Source organism: Puccinia triticina, chromosome 10A (genome assembly GCF_026914185.1).
Source record: "Puccinia triticina chromosome 10A, complete sequence".
NCBI classification, from domain to species: Eukaryota; Fungi; Basidiomycota; class Pucciniomycetes; order Pucciniales; family Pucciniaceae; genus Puccinia; species Puccinia triticina.
Genome location: NC_070567.1, coordinates 795,954 through 813,977, shown reverse-complemented (window position 1 = coordinate 813,977; position 18,024 = coordinate 795,954). Strand labels below are relative to the sequence as shown.

Below are 18,024 nucleotides of genomic sequence, written 5' to 3'. Positions count from 1 at the left end.
GTAGTAGACTCTGAGGATAGGCAATAAGCCTGTACATCTCTTGTCATTTTTTTCCCAATTATAATCTCACCTTAATTATTAAGAAACGGCTAGAAAGAAGGCCTCATAGCAGGTAAGGCAGGGGTTTGGCCTATCATTTCCTAGGAGCATTGTCTTACACATTGCATGCATCCTAGTCCATTTGATGTCAGTGTTGACAAAAAAAAGGAGAATATGCTTTCTCTATTCATTCTACACACATACACCAGGGAAAATGTGATGACAGCTGGTGGCAGGTGACATTGAGTAAAACATGTTCAGACACCTGAGCTACTGTGGCAAGACTCCACTATCAAAACAATGGCCCCTTTGTGGTCATTGGGGAGTCCCACTCAATGGGTTTTGGAGTATGATTGGAGACTGAACAAGAGTCTTCTTCACATCACATGCCCTCAGGTGACCTCAATTTTTCCCTGGTGATACATACATGGCAAAGATCCACACTATGCCCAACTCAACAAAAAACTTGACAGATGTGTCACTTTTTTGACCCAAATGAAGTGTATGTACTTGACTGCTTTGGGGTACCCGGTATGGAGCTCCTATGGTGTCAGAATGTAGGAGGAGTGGTGAGGTGAAATTGCTGTGTAGCTGCCCTTGTGGAGGTCTTTGAAATCTTGAGCAAAAAAATTATCAAAGAACTATGATGGTGTGGGTGGGGTGGATTTGTTTGAGATGGCAGAGGGAATGTATACCCTTGTGTTGGGATGTAACTCAGAACTCAAAGGCTAAGACAGATGTGGAGAGATGAGCCGGGAGGCTCGAGAAAGAGGGCAGTGAGATGGGAAGCTCACTGGATACGGCTCAATGATGGCACAGAGAAAATAGAGGTGAGCCAATGGGTTGATTGCTATGTGCTAGGCTATGTATATATAGACAAAGTACAATGCATCAACTTGTGGGTGTGATTGAAAATGAATAAGAGGAGAAAGTGAATGGAACCCAATGGAATCTCAGGGAAGATATCACAATATGTTTACTATCTGTCACAGTCAGAGCAGGTGTGCGCACAACAAATAAGCAGTATAAAGGAAAGCAATCAGTCTAATCTGACCAGGGATCAAAGTCATCATGATCAGTAAGAAAAGATGCATGACCACATATAAAAGCTATACAGATGGACAAGGAGAGCATAATAAAGTGGGACACAAAATTCAGGGACATGAGGTAGAAGGAAGAAGAAAACCAAACACCTTGGCAGGTGTGTAGGAAGTAGAATCAGGGAAATGAGGTCTGACAAACAGTTTTGGAGGGGTGGAGAAGGGACACAGAAGTGGAGTACTTCCCCTAACTTAACTAAGTCCCTCCCGAGGGAGGCCAAAGGCCTCCCTCTGGGAGGGACTTATGCCTTACAGGTGATTTTGGCCTGAGAGTTATTCCCAAAATCCTTGCCTTTTGTGCTAAGGTCCCTGTATGTTGCTGTCTTTTTGTAATCACCCCTTACATTTACACTGAGACTTGTCAGAAGCGTGGCTATCTTCAGCCACCTTTGGGTGTATTTTTCTCCTTCCCAAAATTGAGATACAAGGAATGTAAACACAAAAAACCTCATGCTGGCTAGAACTGACAATGAATACTGTTTTGCAATCTGGCTCCCTCGGGATTCGGAGTGAACAGTCAAAAATGCATGTTCCCCCACGCATCCTGCAGCTTTTTGACATTCTCAGATCTGTCAGAGCAGTGACTCCTGGATACCTGGCATTTTTTTTCCTCAAGGCAAATGTTAAAAATTCTGTTTTAACAGTCTCTGGGTTGGCTTTTGCCATCCACCATCTTTGATGGATCATTGTGAGTGAGGCAGGAGGACTTATGATGATATTGATGCATCAAAAATTAGACAAGATGTTGATATTTCATCTGATCCAAAAAAAATTGTTGGTATCCTTGGAGGTGAAGGAGCTATGGGAAAATCTGGCAAACTCAGCGTTTTTGCTGCCCTAAATCACCAATACCGCATAAGTTCATAAGGCGCTTCGCGCCCCCACCTTTGGACTGAGTTAAGTTTGGGCCCTGCCGTTAGCTTCAAATAAATCTGGAATTTCAGATCTTGCAGGGAAATCTGGAATCTGTAACTCTGGATCACTTTGGGGATCTTTGGGGACCTAGATTTCCCTGCACAATCTGATATCTGGTGGCTATCTGACTTTCCAGATCAACAGGAAGTCCTCCAGTTTCAAACCATGAAGATGATGGAATCAGAAGGCTTGAAACTTCCAAAGGGGAACAGGTAAGAGGCTCAATACTCCGTGGAACTCAATCAATAATGCTCAGGAAATTGATGGTATCCTCCTTGGATCAGGATGGAATTGAATGGGGGACATTGTCCAAGCTCAGGTGGACCTTGAACCAAAGTCTAGGGATGGGCTGTGTGCATCTGGATTTTGTGTCTGATGCACATCTGCTGCTATGACAACAAGAAAAACCAAAAACAATGAGAGCAACCAACACAACAAATGTGCAACACTCTGCAACCAAACATAATACAGAGAACAGAACTCCTAATTCAGAGACAATCCGCGGACACCAGGGAAGAGAAGAAACAAGTGGAGCAAGAGACAAAAAGGAAAACATGAGCAGAGAAAAAGACTAAAAGAAAACATGAGCAGAGCAAACGAATAAAAGGAAAACATAAGAAAGAGAAAGAACCAAAGAAATATAGAAAAAATGGTGTAATGAAATTGGAGGCAAAGTTTAAACCTTGAATATCCTAGCAGAGGCAGGGCTTGAGATCCAACATCTTAAGAGTTGGCTTGCTAGCTCTGCGCTGAAATTTGCATTCTGCTGCGTGTGCCAGTCTGAACGCCCCAGCAGCAGAGTGCCTCACACTCAGGTCAACTTCGGATGCTGTTTTTTTTTTGATGAAGGAGGGGGGGTACAGCACTGAAGATTTGTGAGTTTTTAGTCCAGGTGTAGACCTTCATCATGGTCTTTTTGGAGCCACCATAGCTATTGTTTTGTAAAAATTTATTGCAGAGTCAATTTTTTCTGTGCAAAATCTGAATAACTTGTCACATCAAAAAAGCGCCTAGCTTAAACCTGCACGGATTGCTCTTTGTAGGAGAGGCTTACAAGGTATCTCTCACTTCAAGCACAAGCAGAAAGTATCTGCTACACAACAAGTGTCAGCCTCGGTAATGCCAAGAGCGAAGCTCTTCTAGCTAAACTGGGTGAGAAGATATAATTTTTAGGGTTTTTTTGGGAATATTTTTGTTTATTTATTTCAGAGAAATAAATATAAGAATAAAAAAAGAGGGGCCCGACGTATCGGGGGTGGTTTGATCCCTCTGAGATAGGTGGCTGGGGCCTGATAACAGGTTTGGTTTGGATCCCAGACTTACAGAAAGAAGAAAAGAGGCGATAATGTGAAGGGTATTTACTTACTAGTAGTAACCAATCACTTATTGCGCCAATCTTCGAAGATAAGGACTATAACGATAGCGTTTTAGACGAAAGCTCTACTGAAAACTGTATTGATCAATATCGGATTCGAGTCAATAAAGTGGTCAGTTGATTGTTTGGTGTGTCTAAGCTGAGGAGAAAAGAGAAGTGGGATAACTGACCTCTTTATATATCTTAAAGGTATCCAAGTTTGATGGGGAAGTCTCTTCGAAGACTACGGACTGGGGCGGTAACTATTGCTCGATGATCATTCGTCTTGCGATGGGGCTGTTGATATCCGTCAATTTATCTTTCCTCGTGTTCTATTGGGGCGCTAGATTAACGGCGTCTATCGGTTTGATGTTGGATTGGGTCGTAGTTGTCAAGAAGATCTTATTGAGGATAGATCTCCTATTCCCCCAAAGTTACCGGACATTGACACATGTCACGGGAGTATCTTTGACAGGTGTAACCGCGCACTCGTGCGTAGTTTCTTATTCACACAGAGTATCTTTTCTCATTTTCAATAGTTTTAAAGATTAATATTACTATTAATCTATATGTACATTATCTTTTAAGTATTTATTTTAAATAATATGTGACAGATTACATAGATATCTGTCACAAAAAAATGTAAAATATTATTTATAATCATTTTTATAATTGTTACGCTGGCTTGCGCTGCGTAGCCGGCTGACATTTCCTACCCCTTAAGATGAGACTATAGAAAAAATTAGGTTTTAGATCTTTTTGAAATTCTATAATTACGCAGATGAATAGTTCCATCCGGAATATTATTTTCAGGTAACCATTCATCTTTATCTGCTGAATTATTTTTGTATCTTACAAGGTACAGACGGACATCCTTACCATTGATACGTTCCTTTTTATCTTTTAGAATTTTCTGCACTTGTAATTTTGCATTCTCAACCGGCTCTTCCACAGGAATAGTAGGTTGAACATCTATTGATTCTCCAGGCCTTGATACCCACGGTTTAATCAAACTCACTGGAAAAACTGGGTGTTTTCTTGAAAGCTCTTCACTCAGAATTACTTCAACTGCATTCTTCCCATGAAGTTGCTTGACAACAAAAGGTCCAACAAAAGCAGGTTTGAGTTTTTTATTACCTCCCAGATTACTGAAGTTTACTGTAGATAACATTACCTTATCTCCAATCTTGAATTCTGGCTCTTTATGACTCTTGTCCCACCTATTTTTGTTATATCCTACAGCTTCTGACACACAATTTCTTGCATGATCATGAGCCGCATCTAGCATCTTCTTAAAATCTGAAGAAGTTGGATGAATATATGGCAATTTGTCATTAACAGTATTTTTAGGCATTCTAGGTATCCACCCACGCTCTAAGACATAAGGAGCTTCTTTAGTTGTGGAGTGTTTACTACTGTTATAAGCAATTTCCAAGGCTGGTAGAAGGTTAACCCAGTCGTGCGTATAACCATCTTGGTTCTTAAATTCAAAGCCAAATGAACAGAACCTGCGGAGCATATCCTCTAATGTCTGAATCATTCTCTCAGCTAATCCATCAGTCTGAGGGTGATAAGCTGTAGAAAAAGCAAGTTTTGTTCCTAACATATCATGTAAGTTGTGCCAAAATTCAGATGTAAATTTTGGATCTCTATCACTAATAATAATTTTAGGGATTCCCACATCAGACATTATTCTGTTCCAGAATAACATAGCAATTTCCATAGCTGTGTCATCCTTATGATTAGGTATAAAACGTGCTCTTTTAGAGAAACGGTCTACTATTACTAATACAGAATTATATGAATAAGCTCCAGCAGGAGGGAGACCAGTCACAAAATCCATATTAATAATTTCCCATTGGGATTTAGGTTCAGCAATTTTTTGTAGAAGGCCAAATCTTTTTCCTGTCTGCTTATTAGCTTTTTGGCAGATGTCACAGGATTTTATATAAGTTTGGGCTTCTTTCTTCCAATTGATCCACCAAGCTGTATTACGAATTCTTTCTAGTGTTCTGTCCTCTGAAAAATGCCCAGAAGTTATACTATCATGACACTCTTTTAGTATATCAACTATTTGATTTTTATCACAAAGTACTAGTACACTAGAGTGTTTATTTCTATAATACAGTAATCCATCTAACAGAGTAAATTTTCCTAATTTATAATCTACCAGTAATTCAGATCGTAAGCTAGAAATCAACTCAGGGGGGCAATTATCATTTTTTAAGATTTCCACCAGTGTTAACAGGTTAGAGTCTCAATCATAACTGTTACGGACCAAGTCATAAAAAGCCTCATCCAAATCACACACATGAATACCTAATATGGGAAAAATATCCTCATCATCAGGATCATACGCAGGATTATCCGGAGTATTTGGTAAAGCCCATCTACTTAATCCGTCAGCATTTTTATGTTTCTTACCTTCCTTATGAATTACAGTCATATGACCACGGTATTGCTGTATTGCAATTTGCCATCTCAACATATGATGATTAGGAGTTTTCATGTTCATTAGAGTCTTAACAGCCATACAATCTGAGATTACTACAAAGTTAGAACCTTCAAGGTAGTAATGCAGTTTTTCGAGAGCCCAAACTAGCGCTAAACATTCCATTTGACTAGCTCCATACCTCCTTTCAGAATCTTTAATTTGTCTAGATATGAAAAGGATAGGTTTCTCAACAACTTGATCATCTATAAGAAACTCTTGATGAAGAGCTGCTCCTAACCCATCTAAACAAGCATCAATGTACAATATAAATGGCTTAGTATAATCAGGTTGAGCTAAAACTGGTGCACTAGTCAACAGTTTCTTGAACTGTTCATAAGCCTGCACTCTCTCATAGGTCATTTCAAATATTGTATCTTCATTACAAACTGCATACAAACATTTGGTAATATTAGAGAACTGTGGAACAAATTGTCTATAATAACTACAAAATCCCAGAAAAGACATCATCTCTTTTTTATTACTTGGCATGGGATTTAGTAATACTGCAGCCACTTTGTGTTGATCTACTGCTAACATAAGACCAGACACTATACGTCCCAGGGCTTTGAGCTCACCATATCCAAAGTTACATTTTTTGATGGACATCTTTAACCCTGCTTCAATGGATTTTTCTAAGATCATTCTTACCTTTTCTTTGTGATCATCCCAGTCATCAGAATAAATTATAATATCATCTATATATACCATCATCCATCCTTGTCTGATATATTGGCCAAATATAGAATCCATCATTCTTTGAAAATGAGAGGGAGCATTCTTAATACCAAAGGGCATACGCAGATATTCAAATACTCCCAGATGGCAAATTATTCTGAGAAACTTACGACTTTCCTCTTCTATAGGTATTTGATGAAATCCTTTCAAAACATCCATTGTAGTAATGTATTTTGCTTTAGATAAGTTGTGCAAAGCATGTTCAATTCTTGGTATAGGGTAATGATCTGCTTTATTATAAGTATTCAAGGCTCTAAAGTCACCTACCATCCCAGATTTATCATTATGCCAAGCTATCATAACTGGAGTAGTCATTTCTACTTGTTCATTATGACCAACTTTTCTGATAACTCTGAGATCTAGTAGTTCATTGATATGATTCTCAAGAGCTTCTCTGGATTTAGGACTTGAAGGATAAGCTGCCTTCATTAACATAGGGGGATAAGGTGCTTGTACAGTTAATTCTATGCTCATGTCATGACCTTTGATATCTCCAATAGGTTCATCTGAAGTACAAAATGCTTGTTTATTATCAAAGCATATTTTCAAGATATCCATTTTCTGACTGTCACTAAGTTCATTATTAACAGCTGCTTGATTTAAATAATCTGCTTTAAAGCACAACATTTGTTTTTGTATTTCAGGATCTATTTTAATAACTGGATCACTTATAATAGAATTAATATTACAAATTTGGAACTTTCTCTTCCAATCACCACCTATAGTATAATGCCTATCCTTACTTTGGAAAATATCAAATCCGTACATACAAAATGTATCATTTCCTAAAATAAGATAATCACATAATGCATCCTGCAATACTACAAATTCAACAATAAGTCTTACTGATCCTTTAGTGTGAGGGAATATTAGAGGCATAGAAACTATTCCTATAGGATGCATGTTTGAGTTACAACTGCTGAATTTGGCTTTTGGTACAGGCAATAAGTGTTCTCTCCATTCAGAATAACATTTATCTAAGAAGGATTGGCTAGTACATGAACAGAAAGCTCCAATATCAAGCAAAGCTTTTACTTCAGCTCCAGCAAAAAGAACAGTGGTGTAACTGGATTTACCCAAAGTATAATTTTTACCTTGCTCAGGCTTATTTGTCAAAATCTTGGCATCTGTAACATGTCCTACTCCCATACTAGGGTGCCATTTTTGAGTAAGATGAGAATCTCCATGAATAGTATTGATATGAAGTTCATTACCTATATCAGCTTGAATTACAAGAGTTTTATAGTCTGGTCCCTCATCATTAATAACTAGATTTATTCCAGAGCTATCATCCGATTCTTCTGATTCTGAAACATTAACTTCAGCTCCTTCTACATTCATGATCTTCTTACGGGGTTTGGGACAATCAGGTCTTTTATGTCCTACCTCTCCGCAATTGTAACATTCTGGCTGAGGTAGTGGTTTTCTAACCTGCTCTTTAGTGGGAGTAGCCTTATCTTCTTTAGGCACTTCTTGAGAAGAAATCATCTTCTCTCTTAGAGTATGTCTAGATTTCTTATTAAAACCCATATGTTCTACTACTTCTTCCAAAGTAGTGATGAATTCAGCTAGATCTACACATCTGTCTCCCAACCTACATCTCATAGGATGTTGTATGGTATATTTCAGTTGATTAAGCATCCTATCATTCCTTTCTTCTAATGTAGCAGAAGGATGTATAGCATCTATTCTTCTTTTTTGAATTAAACACCATTCATGAGGAACATTGTGTCCAGGGTCAAAGAAATCATTATCTAGAGCTAGTCTCACTCCATTTCTCCAATTCCTAGTGCCAAACCTGGCTTTGATCAATTCTTTCCAAGTTTCCCAAGTTTGATCTCCAACTTCTTCTTGTTTATTAACAAACCAGTCTAGAGCAACACCTTCAAATAATCTGGGTAATCTCACTACTGATATTTCATTGTCTGCTCTATAAGATTTCAACATATGATCTATATATCTGATAAAATTAATATGATCATAGTCACCTTGACCTGTGAACTTGGGCCAATCTTTTATAGGAGGAAGTAATTTATTTATAGCAGCATTATCCATAGTTCTGAAACTATTAGCATAACGTGGACCATTATTAGGTGGTGAGCCATTATTATGCCCTGTAGGTACCTCTCCCTCAGTTTGATTTCTTGATTTATTATCTTGAGCTTTATGAGGAGCAGAATCACGCATAAAAGGATTGTTAAATCTATGAGTGTATTGTTCATGTTTTGGAGTAAATGCAGGTTCAGATTTCTCTGCAAAAGCTTTTTCTGTATTTAACTTGAATTGTTTCAATTCAATTTGGACTTGATCAACTTGTTTGTGCATGGCTTCAGCTAAATTCTCTACATTATTCATACGGGATCCTTGTTGTATCAAGAGATCTTTGATATCATCCAAAGTATCTGCATTTTTCTTTTGGTTTATGATAATATCTTGTTTCAATGAAGATATTACATAGTCAGAATGAGAAGATATCATTGACTCAATTTTACTCAACAATTCATATGAAGAATCTTTTCCAATTTCCTTAATACTTAGTAATATTTTATTTACAATACTATCAGTATTAGTAGATATTTTCTTAAGATCCTCAGTTTCTCTGAGTAATCTTTTAAATATCTCCAAATGTTGGGGTTGGAACTCAATGGGCAAAGGTTTCTCAATCCAATTTAATACTTCAGAAGAAGTATTATTGAATTCTTTTTTAAGATCAAATAACAGAGAATCAAACTTATTTACAATTGTTTTTAAGTTAGATTCACTATTAGCATCTAATGTAGAAAGATTCATATTGACTACATCTAATGAATCTAACAAGGTGGATACAATACTATTATCTGATTTATGTTCTTGTATAATCCTTCTGCTATCTTGAGCATATCCAATACCTTCTTCCATTTGTGAGGGTTCTCGAAGTTGATCGAGGTCGAACTTCGACGCTTGCCGAATTGTTCTTCCTTGGGAGGAGCGGGGAAGAATTTCTTCTTCTCGGTCCATGGGTTCCACCCTTTGACAAAGGCTTTGATTTCGTTGTTCGGCATGATCTTCTGGAGAGCTTTTTGGCTCTCTTGCGCCTTGGTTAGAAGAGATCGGAGGTTCGGGGTCCCTCCGAGTAATTCCTCTTCTAGACATTTCTTCCAGATAGCGATATGCTCTCTGACCAGGAGTACCGCCTTCTCCTTCTCCGAGGGCGAGGATATTTCGCGCGCGGCTGGGAGCGCCGGGTTGCCGGTCGTGGTAGGGAGTGCTGGGGTAGCCGCCGAAGAGGTGGATGGAGGTATGTCCAGATCCATCGCCGAGTCCTTCGACGTATCCTTCACCGGGATCGGAGCTGGTGCATCCTTTCGAGTCAGATGCTTGAATTTCATGTTCTTGATTCGCTCTTGGAGCTGTTCTTCCTCTCGGTCTTGTTGGATCTGGGAGGAGTCCTCTGAGCTCGGGTTTGTTTGATCTAGTCGGAACAGTCATATTGTATTAGTAATAAGTTAGTAAACGAGTAATACAAGGTTTTAAACTGACTGATAATCGGATCAATGCTTTTTTCAATAGCGAGATTGGGACCAGGAGTGGCAGAGATATTGCCTACAGCAGTGCAGATAGATTCGCTGTCGGAAGCCACTAACAGAAAATAAGAAGTTAGATTGTTGTGCTATATAAGTAATTTTAAAAGCATAATGCTCACTTCTTCTAAGTCGCCTTTGTTCGCGGTGATAAGCTCTATGATTGCAAACAAGTTTGTTGATTGCTAATCTAGCTTTGATATCCTCTTGCTCGTGTATGTGAGCGTGGTAGACCGCAAGTTGGATCTGTTCTTTGCGAGTAAGAGACTCCCAAGCCGTAGGTACGTAATTGCGTTCTGCTTCTTCTTTGCGTAACCTGAGATATCGAAGATAGTAATTGATCAGTTCGGCGTTTTCTTTTAGGTTCACTATAAGAAATAGATATAAAAGAATAGTTCAATATTTTTGTAATTTTTATATTATTTCGATAGAATTAGATAGATAAAAGATGAATCAGAATAAGAGTAAAAAAAATTTATTGGTTTGGTAGTTTTCTCAAAAAAAGAAAAGAGTATTATAAGAACCGAGTACGATAATAAGTACGAGGATCGTTCCTGGCCAGACCCCCAGTTGTCAGCCTTGGTAATGCCAAGAGTGAAGCTCTTCTAGCTAAACCGGGTGAGAAGATATAATTTTTAGGGTTTTTTTGGGAATATTTTTGTTTATTTATTTTAGAGAAATAAATATAAGAATAAAAAAAGAGGGGCCCGACGTATCGGGGGTGGTTTGATCCCTCTGAGATAGGTGGCTGGGGCCTGATAACAGGTTTGGTTTGGATCCCAGACTTACAGAAAGAAGAAAAGAGGCAATAATGTGAAGGGTATTTACTTACTAGTAGTAACCAATCACTTATCGCGCCGATCTTCGAAGATAAGGACTATAACGATAGCGTTTTAGACGAAAGCTCTACTTAAGGTGTTCAAAGTTGAAATCATAAAATTTTCAATGCATAAAATCATAAAATCATAAAACTTTCAAGTGATGATTTAATATGTATCATTCTAGAAATGTTGCTCTAATTTGAGTGCTTGGGTGCAACATATTTTTTTCAGCTTAGAATTTTATGATTTTATGGTGTTATGATTTTATGCAAGTCAACTTTGAACACCCTAACTGAAAACTGTATTGATCAATATTGGATTCGAGTTGATAAAGTGGTCAGTTGATTGTTCGGTGTGTCTAAGCTGAGGAGAAAAGAGAAGTGGGATAACTGACCTCTTTATATATCTTAAAGGTATCCAAGTTTGATGGGGAAGTATCTTTGAAGACTACGGACTGGGGCGGTAACTATTGCTCAATGATCATTCGTCTTGCAATGGGGCTGTCAATATCCGTCAATTTATCTTTCCTCGTGTTCTATTGGGGCGCTAGATTAACGGCGTCTATTGGTTTGATGTCAGATTGGGTCGTAGTTGTCAAGAAGATCTTATTGAGGATAGATCTCCTATTCCCCCAAAGTTACCGGACATTGACACATGTCACGGGAGTATCTTTGACAGGTGTAACCGCGCACTCGTGCGTAGTTTCTTATTCACACAGAGTATCTTTTCTCATTTTCAATAGTTTTAAAGATTAATATTACTATTAATCTACATGTACATTATCTTTTAAGTATTTATTTTAAATAATATGTGACAGATTACATAGATATCTGTCACAAAAAAATGTAAAATATTATTTATAATCATTTTTATAATTGTTACGCTGGCTTGCGCTGCGTAGCCGGCTGACAACAAGCCAAAAATGATAAAGAAAACTGAATGGACAGAATTGCAGGTTCTTTCCTTGTGAGAAATTCGACCCCCTCAATTGTCTTGTAGCTGGAGAAATCATTCCAGCAGTAACAAACTGGTGGATCTGCATTTGGAACACATGAACATTCTTGGTTTTTTTTGGAAAAATTATCAAAAGTCAGTCAATGGTGGTAGAAACAATCTGAACAGACCAAATTGTAGTGATGTTTGGGGCAGATTTGTGGAGAGTATGGAGGAGGAGCTGAAAAAAAATTCAAAACCTCCTAGCTTCCAAACAAACCTGAAGTTGCTCCGGCAAAGCCTCAGACGGGGGAGGGCTTAGTTAAGTTTGGGACTTGTGTGAAGTTGGAAAAGTCCAAGTAGGACCCTGGAAACCCCCTATAAATGTGGGTAATGTAAAATCTGGAATTTTGGCTAAATTCATACATTTAGGGTGTTCAAAGTTGACTTGCATAAAATCATAACACCATAAAATCATAAAATTCTGAGCTGAAAAAAATATGTACCACCTAACCACTCAAATTAAAGCAGCATTTCTAGAATGGTACATATAAAATCATCACTTGAAAGTTTTATGATTTTATGATTTTATGTATTGAAAATTTTATGATTTCAACTTTGAACACCTTAATTGGGGGGCACTGGGGAATGGCCTTTTTGGGGCCAATTCATACATTTTCATGTGGATGTTTGAGGCAAAATCCCCCCCGGGGACCCCCAAAACCCCGATAAAAAGCCGGGTTCTGCGGGTAGTAGCAGATTTAACCAAGTTTTGGTGGAAATTTCATACATTTCTGGCATGTTTCATGGCTGCCCTCTTGGGTTTCAAATCCCATTCATACAGATTTCATGCCTACCATTTTGCAAAAAAATGGAAAAATCCGTACATTTACATTAGCCACATACTTCGGGGGGTTCCAGGGTCCTGTCCAAGTCTCTCCTTCGGAGTCGGGCGCTTACCAGTGGGACAAAAAAATGGAATGAAAAACTGAGATGGCAGGCTACAAGTCTGTTTGCTTGAGTTTTTTTTGTTTTTCAAACCACATTAATCCACGTTTCGAAAAGAAAACAGGTGTTTTTTACATCAAAAACTTGAGTCTGTGAGTTGCAAGCCATTCCTCCGGAGACGCAAGCTGAGGAGGTCTTGAGAGTGTTGTTGACAGCTGCAGGCATGTTGAGGCTTGTGGTGATGATTTATGTAGCCAAATGTAGAAGTTGGTTTCCCCCGCTTTTGTTCCTGGTCTTTTTTTTTTATTTTTTTTCCAGCAGGAAGCCGCCCGCACGATGTCGACCCCGCTGTTCCGGAGACTGGCCCAGTATAACCAGCCCCAGCCCCAGGCCGAGCAGGAGCAGGAACCGCCGGGCCGGCCGCCGGCGAGGAGCCAGTCCATCAAGCGCCCACTCCCGCCACTGCCCACCACCCCACTCACCCCCAGCCGGGCCAAGCCACTCCCCCAGCCACCCCCACCAGCCCATCCCAGACAGAACGACCCAACAACAACATCCCTCGAGCAGCATCCCTATCGACAGCAGCAGCAGCAGCAGACACCTGCCAGCCACTTCCACCCACCCAGCCATCCCCGCTTCTCCGACCAGCCAATCCCGGACCAAGAGCGTCCTCATGGCGCACGGGACGCGCTGCCCACCCTGGTCGTCGATCCAGAGGAAGACCGCACAGAAGACCCCGAGCCTCCAGCCAGCATGCCCGAAATCGTCGTTCCCCGGATGGTCTTCAACGACGACGACTGCGAGGATGCGGAGGAGCAGACGGGCGTGCCCCGGATGGTCGTGACGGCCGAGGAGGAGAGCGTGCCCGGGATCACAGTCCGTGTCGAGTCGCCGCCGCGGAAGCCGGGGGCCACGAGCCGCAAGCCGTTCATTGCAGGGGACGAGGAAGAAGGAGGCCGACGAGGGCCGCGGCCAGGCGGGGTGAGTGGGCCGCGGACGATCACCCCGCAGCGCCGGGCGGATCGGGTCACTTCAGAGACCCGCCAGCACCAGCCCCAAGCGCCCCAGACCATCCTCGCCGCCCCGCACCCACACCCCCCGCCGCCTGGCCCCTCGGACCCTGGCTCCAAGCTGCTGGCTTGCAACGGGTGTCGCCAGCTCATCGCCGGCCGCATCGTCCACGCTATCAACGCTCGCTGGCACCCCGATTGCTTCGTCTGCCAGCATTGCGGCCTCGTCCTCGAGCACGTCGCTTTCTACGAACACGAGGGGAAGGCGTACTGCGGCGTGGACTACGACGACGTCGGTCTTTCTCTTCTCTCTCTCTCTCTCTCTCCAACCCCTCCCCCCCTCGCACAACTTATTGACAATTGCTCTTTTTCCGTGTGTTGTTGCGGAGGGAATGCAGCTATTTAGTCTGAAATGCTACCATTGCAACACGTCGATCAACGAGGACTCGTACGTGACTCTGGACGACGCAAGCCTCCCCGACGGGCCCCGCCACTACCACAAGCTGCACCTGTTCTGCTCGGAATGCGGGGACCCCTTCATCGACCCGAAGAGCCTCGAGGAGCGCTCGCGCATCTCCCGCGCCTCGGCCCCGGCCCCCCTCCCCCAGGACCACCACATCTCTCCGCCCCCCGCCGATCCCAAACCGTTCGTGATGTTCAACGGCTTCCCCTACTGCGAGAAATGCGACATCCGACTCCATCGCCCCAAATGCTTCGCGTGCAAAGCCCCAATCGTCGCCGACTTCGTCAACGCCCTCAACAAGCTCTTCCACTCCCACTGCTTCGTCTGCTTCGTACGTCTTCCCTCTCTCTCTCTCGCGATGGATTTGGGTGACTGATGGCAATCACTGCAAAATAGGAATGCACCCAGCCGTTCTCCAATAACCAGTTCTTTTTGGTCCCCCTATCAGCCGTTGATCCCGCGCTCGATCCGAAATCCAAACGCGGCGCCCAGCAAGTGCCCATCTGTCTCAACTGCTACTCTTGAACTTCCTTCTCTTCCTCTCAGACTCGTTTTTTTTTTTTTTTTTTGTTGTTGGTCATCGGGTAGTTTTCTCTATCGTTCATCTTGCAAACATTCCATTCTCAACAAGTTGCTTTGATTAATTGTCATTTTTTTTGTCATTTATGAATCGTGTATACATACGTCTCTTGACACACTACCACGGTTGTCAAAAGTCTCTTATATCCAAACGACGCTTCCCCTCCAACATGGCAAGCACAGACAGCAGAAAGTAACTCTCTTGAGCTCTCACTGGGTGGGACCTGTTAAAAGACTGAGCTCTCACTGGGTGGGACCTGTTAAAAGACTGCTCTCGATCTCGAGAGAAACTAGAGAGCGCCTGTTTGTTCTGCTCTTGCCATACAGGTGCAAAATTAACTTGCTCTGGATACACTCAACCTTTTGCGGAGAGACAACATACTAAAATAGTTAGCATCGGAATGTCCCATGATGTCTTCCCGTGCGGCTAAAAGAAATGCGTTGTAGGGGAGTCGAACCCCTGACGAGGCCACACAACCATGGCAAGGCCCCAGTTTACCGCTAGCCTAACAACGCTGACGTCACTCCGCAAATTGAGCATAGTTATCGACAGAGCAAGAAATGACAATTTGCTTTCCCACTCTTTCTGCTTGCTTGGGAGATCCACATTCTGATCATTTGTGTTCTGTGTACATAAATTCCCCCGCCGCTACCGCGTCAAGTCTTGGAGGCCACATTTCTTGACACATCTGTCTGCCTCCAAAACGTGCTGGCCCAAATCGCGGAAGGCCGAGCGGTTTTCAACAAGATTGACTCTCACAGCAAGTGTATATTTTATAATAGTTCATCCAATTCTGGGACCCTTGCAGTTGTGGATGTAGACCCAAAAAGGCGAGATTTCTGCAGGGAAATATAGCTTTTGGGGCTTCAGATCACTTCTGGGAGGTCCTCAGATCTCAACGGAAAGGCACCCAATGGCGGTCAGACTGCACATTCAAGTTTCAAAATCGCTTTGAGATTCACCAAGAAGACAACTTGTAATTTGACATCAAATGACATGATTGGTAGCAGATTCTTGGCGACCAGGGTTGTGGTGTGGGCCCAGGCAACCAATAAGCAATCAAAACGGTAGATAGATCGCTCCAGGATCTTACTGGAATAAAGGATTTTTTTTTGGTTGTACATTTACCTAGAGATGCCCAAATGATAGTGGTAAATTTTGTAAGAATTTTTTTATTTCTGTAGTTGTAGTTAATGTAGAGTTACACATTGGGGACATGAACATGTTAAAGGCGGTGAAGCCGCCTCTGAACTGTAGTAAGGTCTCTAGCATGATAAGCCAAAAAAATGCCTGTTTATCCCGGTTGATTATTTGATTTGAAGAATGGTGAAGACAAAAAAAAAAAAACGTGGTGCAAATTTTGATTTAAGAATTATTGGTCCAAAGTTCGAATTTATACATAAAAGACCCTTCAACAATAAGCTGATCGAAGCAAAACTTGATGGCTTGATTTTGAGCATCACTTGTAGTAGTATTAGTGCTGTTGGGAAGTAAAAAGAATTTGCGTTGTTCGTTCAAACTTTGAGACTTATTCCAATGATGATGGGACCTAAATTCGGGAAAAAATGAATCCAAGTTGCGTTCGATGTGAGGATGATCGGACAAGATTCTAGTGATCAAGATATTCGAAGCTTTGAAGATTTTATTACTCTCTTCTGATGATTGGAGGACTGTTTTATATATCTCTGAGCCTCCTATCACAAACACTTTATTGATCGGCTTCGACTTTCCTACTTTGTGGGTCGTTTCGTTCGATCTTTCTTCAACTTTCTGTTGTGGAGTATGTTGATCATCATGAGTGTCAAGAGAAGAAGAGTTGAGCCTGTGGATCAGTTGACAGGCCGAATCGATCGAATTAACCAGATAGCTATCCTGTCCTTGATCACTTGAAAAAAGACCGCAAAATTACTCTAGTCAATACATATATACTTTTTTGTTGAGTAGTGAAGAGAAAGTAGAAGAAAGACTAACATTCCGAGTTCGGGGGGATCAACATGCTGACGACTGACAACAATGTTAATCCTATTCGCAAGAGGCCTGAATTTTGCAGGGATACTAAGCCAAGTTTTGCGGCCCATGATGACGACGTTTGCGTGGTTTGGAGGGGCGAGGGTGGTGACGAATTTGAAGAAGTTCATGTCTTCTTTGAGGCGCCAGGGTAATCGTCCAGCTTGTCCGATCCCGTTCGATTTCGTCGCACAAACTATCAGATTTAGGCTGATCATCCTCGAGTATCTTGCACAATTGTCTTTGTCGTCCCCGTGGTCGTTCTTTTTGGTCGTTTCCTGGGTAATTGCAGGGCATCACGCGTCGGCGGAAACCCGCGCTAGCGAAGAGCTTCCCGGGTGAAAAACGCGCGCCACCATTGAAGGCGCAGGGGTGCTCCTGGACCCGGTCGCGTCCCTCGACGAGCTTATGTAACAAGCCTCCCTGTGAGAGCCCCGAAGGGCGAACTTGACAAAGTCCCTCGAGAGTTCGGGCCCCCGGGGGGGAAGGCTGAACACGCGAAGAGTCTGCGTCGGAGGGACTCCACTGTACCTCCCCGGACCCCAAGTTGCGAACTTATCAAAGTCCTCGTCCCCGCTGCGGCCGGAGGGGCACCCATTTGGCCTGGTCGAGATGCATAGCATCGAGATCTCTCCCGCAGGGAGAGGACTTAGGACTAATCAGGACATTTGGCCTGAAAGAATCTGCAAAGTTTGGTGGTGAACAATGTCATCACCACCTGCAGACCACAGTTTTGGTCCAGTTTTTTTTTGCCTTGGTGGTTTGAAGCTTGTATTTTTCTGAATCAAACTGTCTATTCAGAATATTGGGAATCCATTGATTGCCCTTGTGCCCCAAAAAATATCAAAAGTTGAGATGCTTGGCGGCTTACGGGCAAAGGAGGTGTGTTTTTAATTAAGATTTAATTTAGGGAGGAGATAAAACTGTAAAATTTGGACAAGTCTTCAAGAAGTCACTATTCTCAAAAAAAGATAGAAAAAAATGAGAAAACTTGGGAGGAAGCTACCTATGTAGTATGTAGCATTGGAGCTAAGATGCTAGCGCTCAGCTGGGATAAAGTAAGGA

At 41.8% G+C, this 18,024-nt stretch overlaps 2 protein-coding genes across 2 annotated transcripts; one reads left to right on the top strand and one right to left on the bottom strand.

Annotated features, from left to right (window-relative positions):
* Window positions 1–13,235: 13,235 nt before the first annotated feature.
* Window positions 13,236–14,897, top strand: PtA15_10A94 (uncharacterized protein; the record flags this gene model as incomplete). Its single annotated transcript, XM_053160968.1, has 4 exons — window positions 13,236–13,775; window positions 14,058–14,201; window positions 14,308–14,703; window positions 14,769–14,897. 4 exons carry the CDS (start codon window positions 13,236–13,238, stop codon window positions 14,895–14,897), a joined length of 1,209 nt encoding a protein of 402 aa, XP_053024230.1.
* A 1,420-nt stretch (window positions 14,898–16,317) lies between these two features.
* On the bottom strand, window positions 16,318–17,177 carry PtA15_10A93 (uncharacterized protein; the record flags this gene model as incomplete). The annotated part of the gene is made up of 2 exons (XM_053160967.1): window positions 16,318–16,837; window positions 16,924–17,177. 2 exons carry the CDS (start codon window positions 17,175–17,177, stop codon window positions 16,318–16,320), a joined length of 774 nt encoding a protein of 257 aa, XP_053024229.1.
* Window positions 17,178–18,024: the final 847 nt, after the last annotated feature.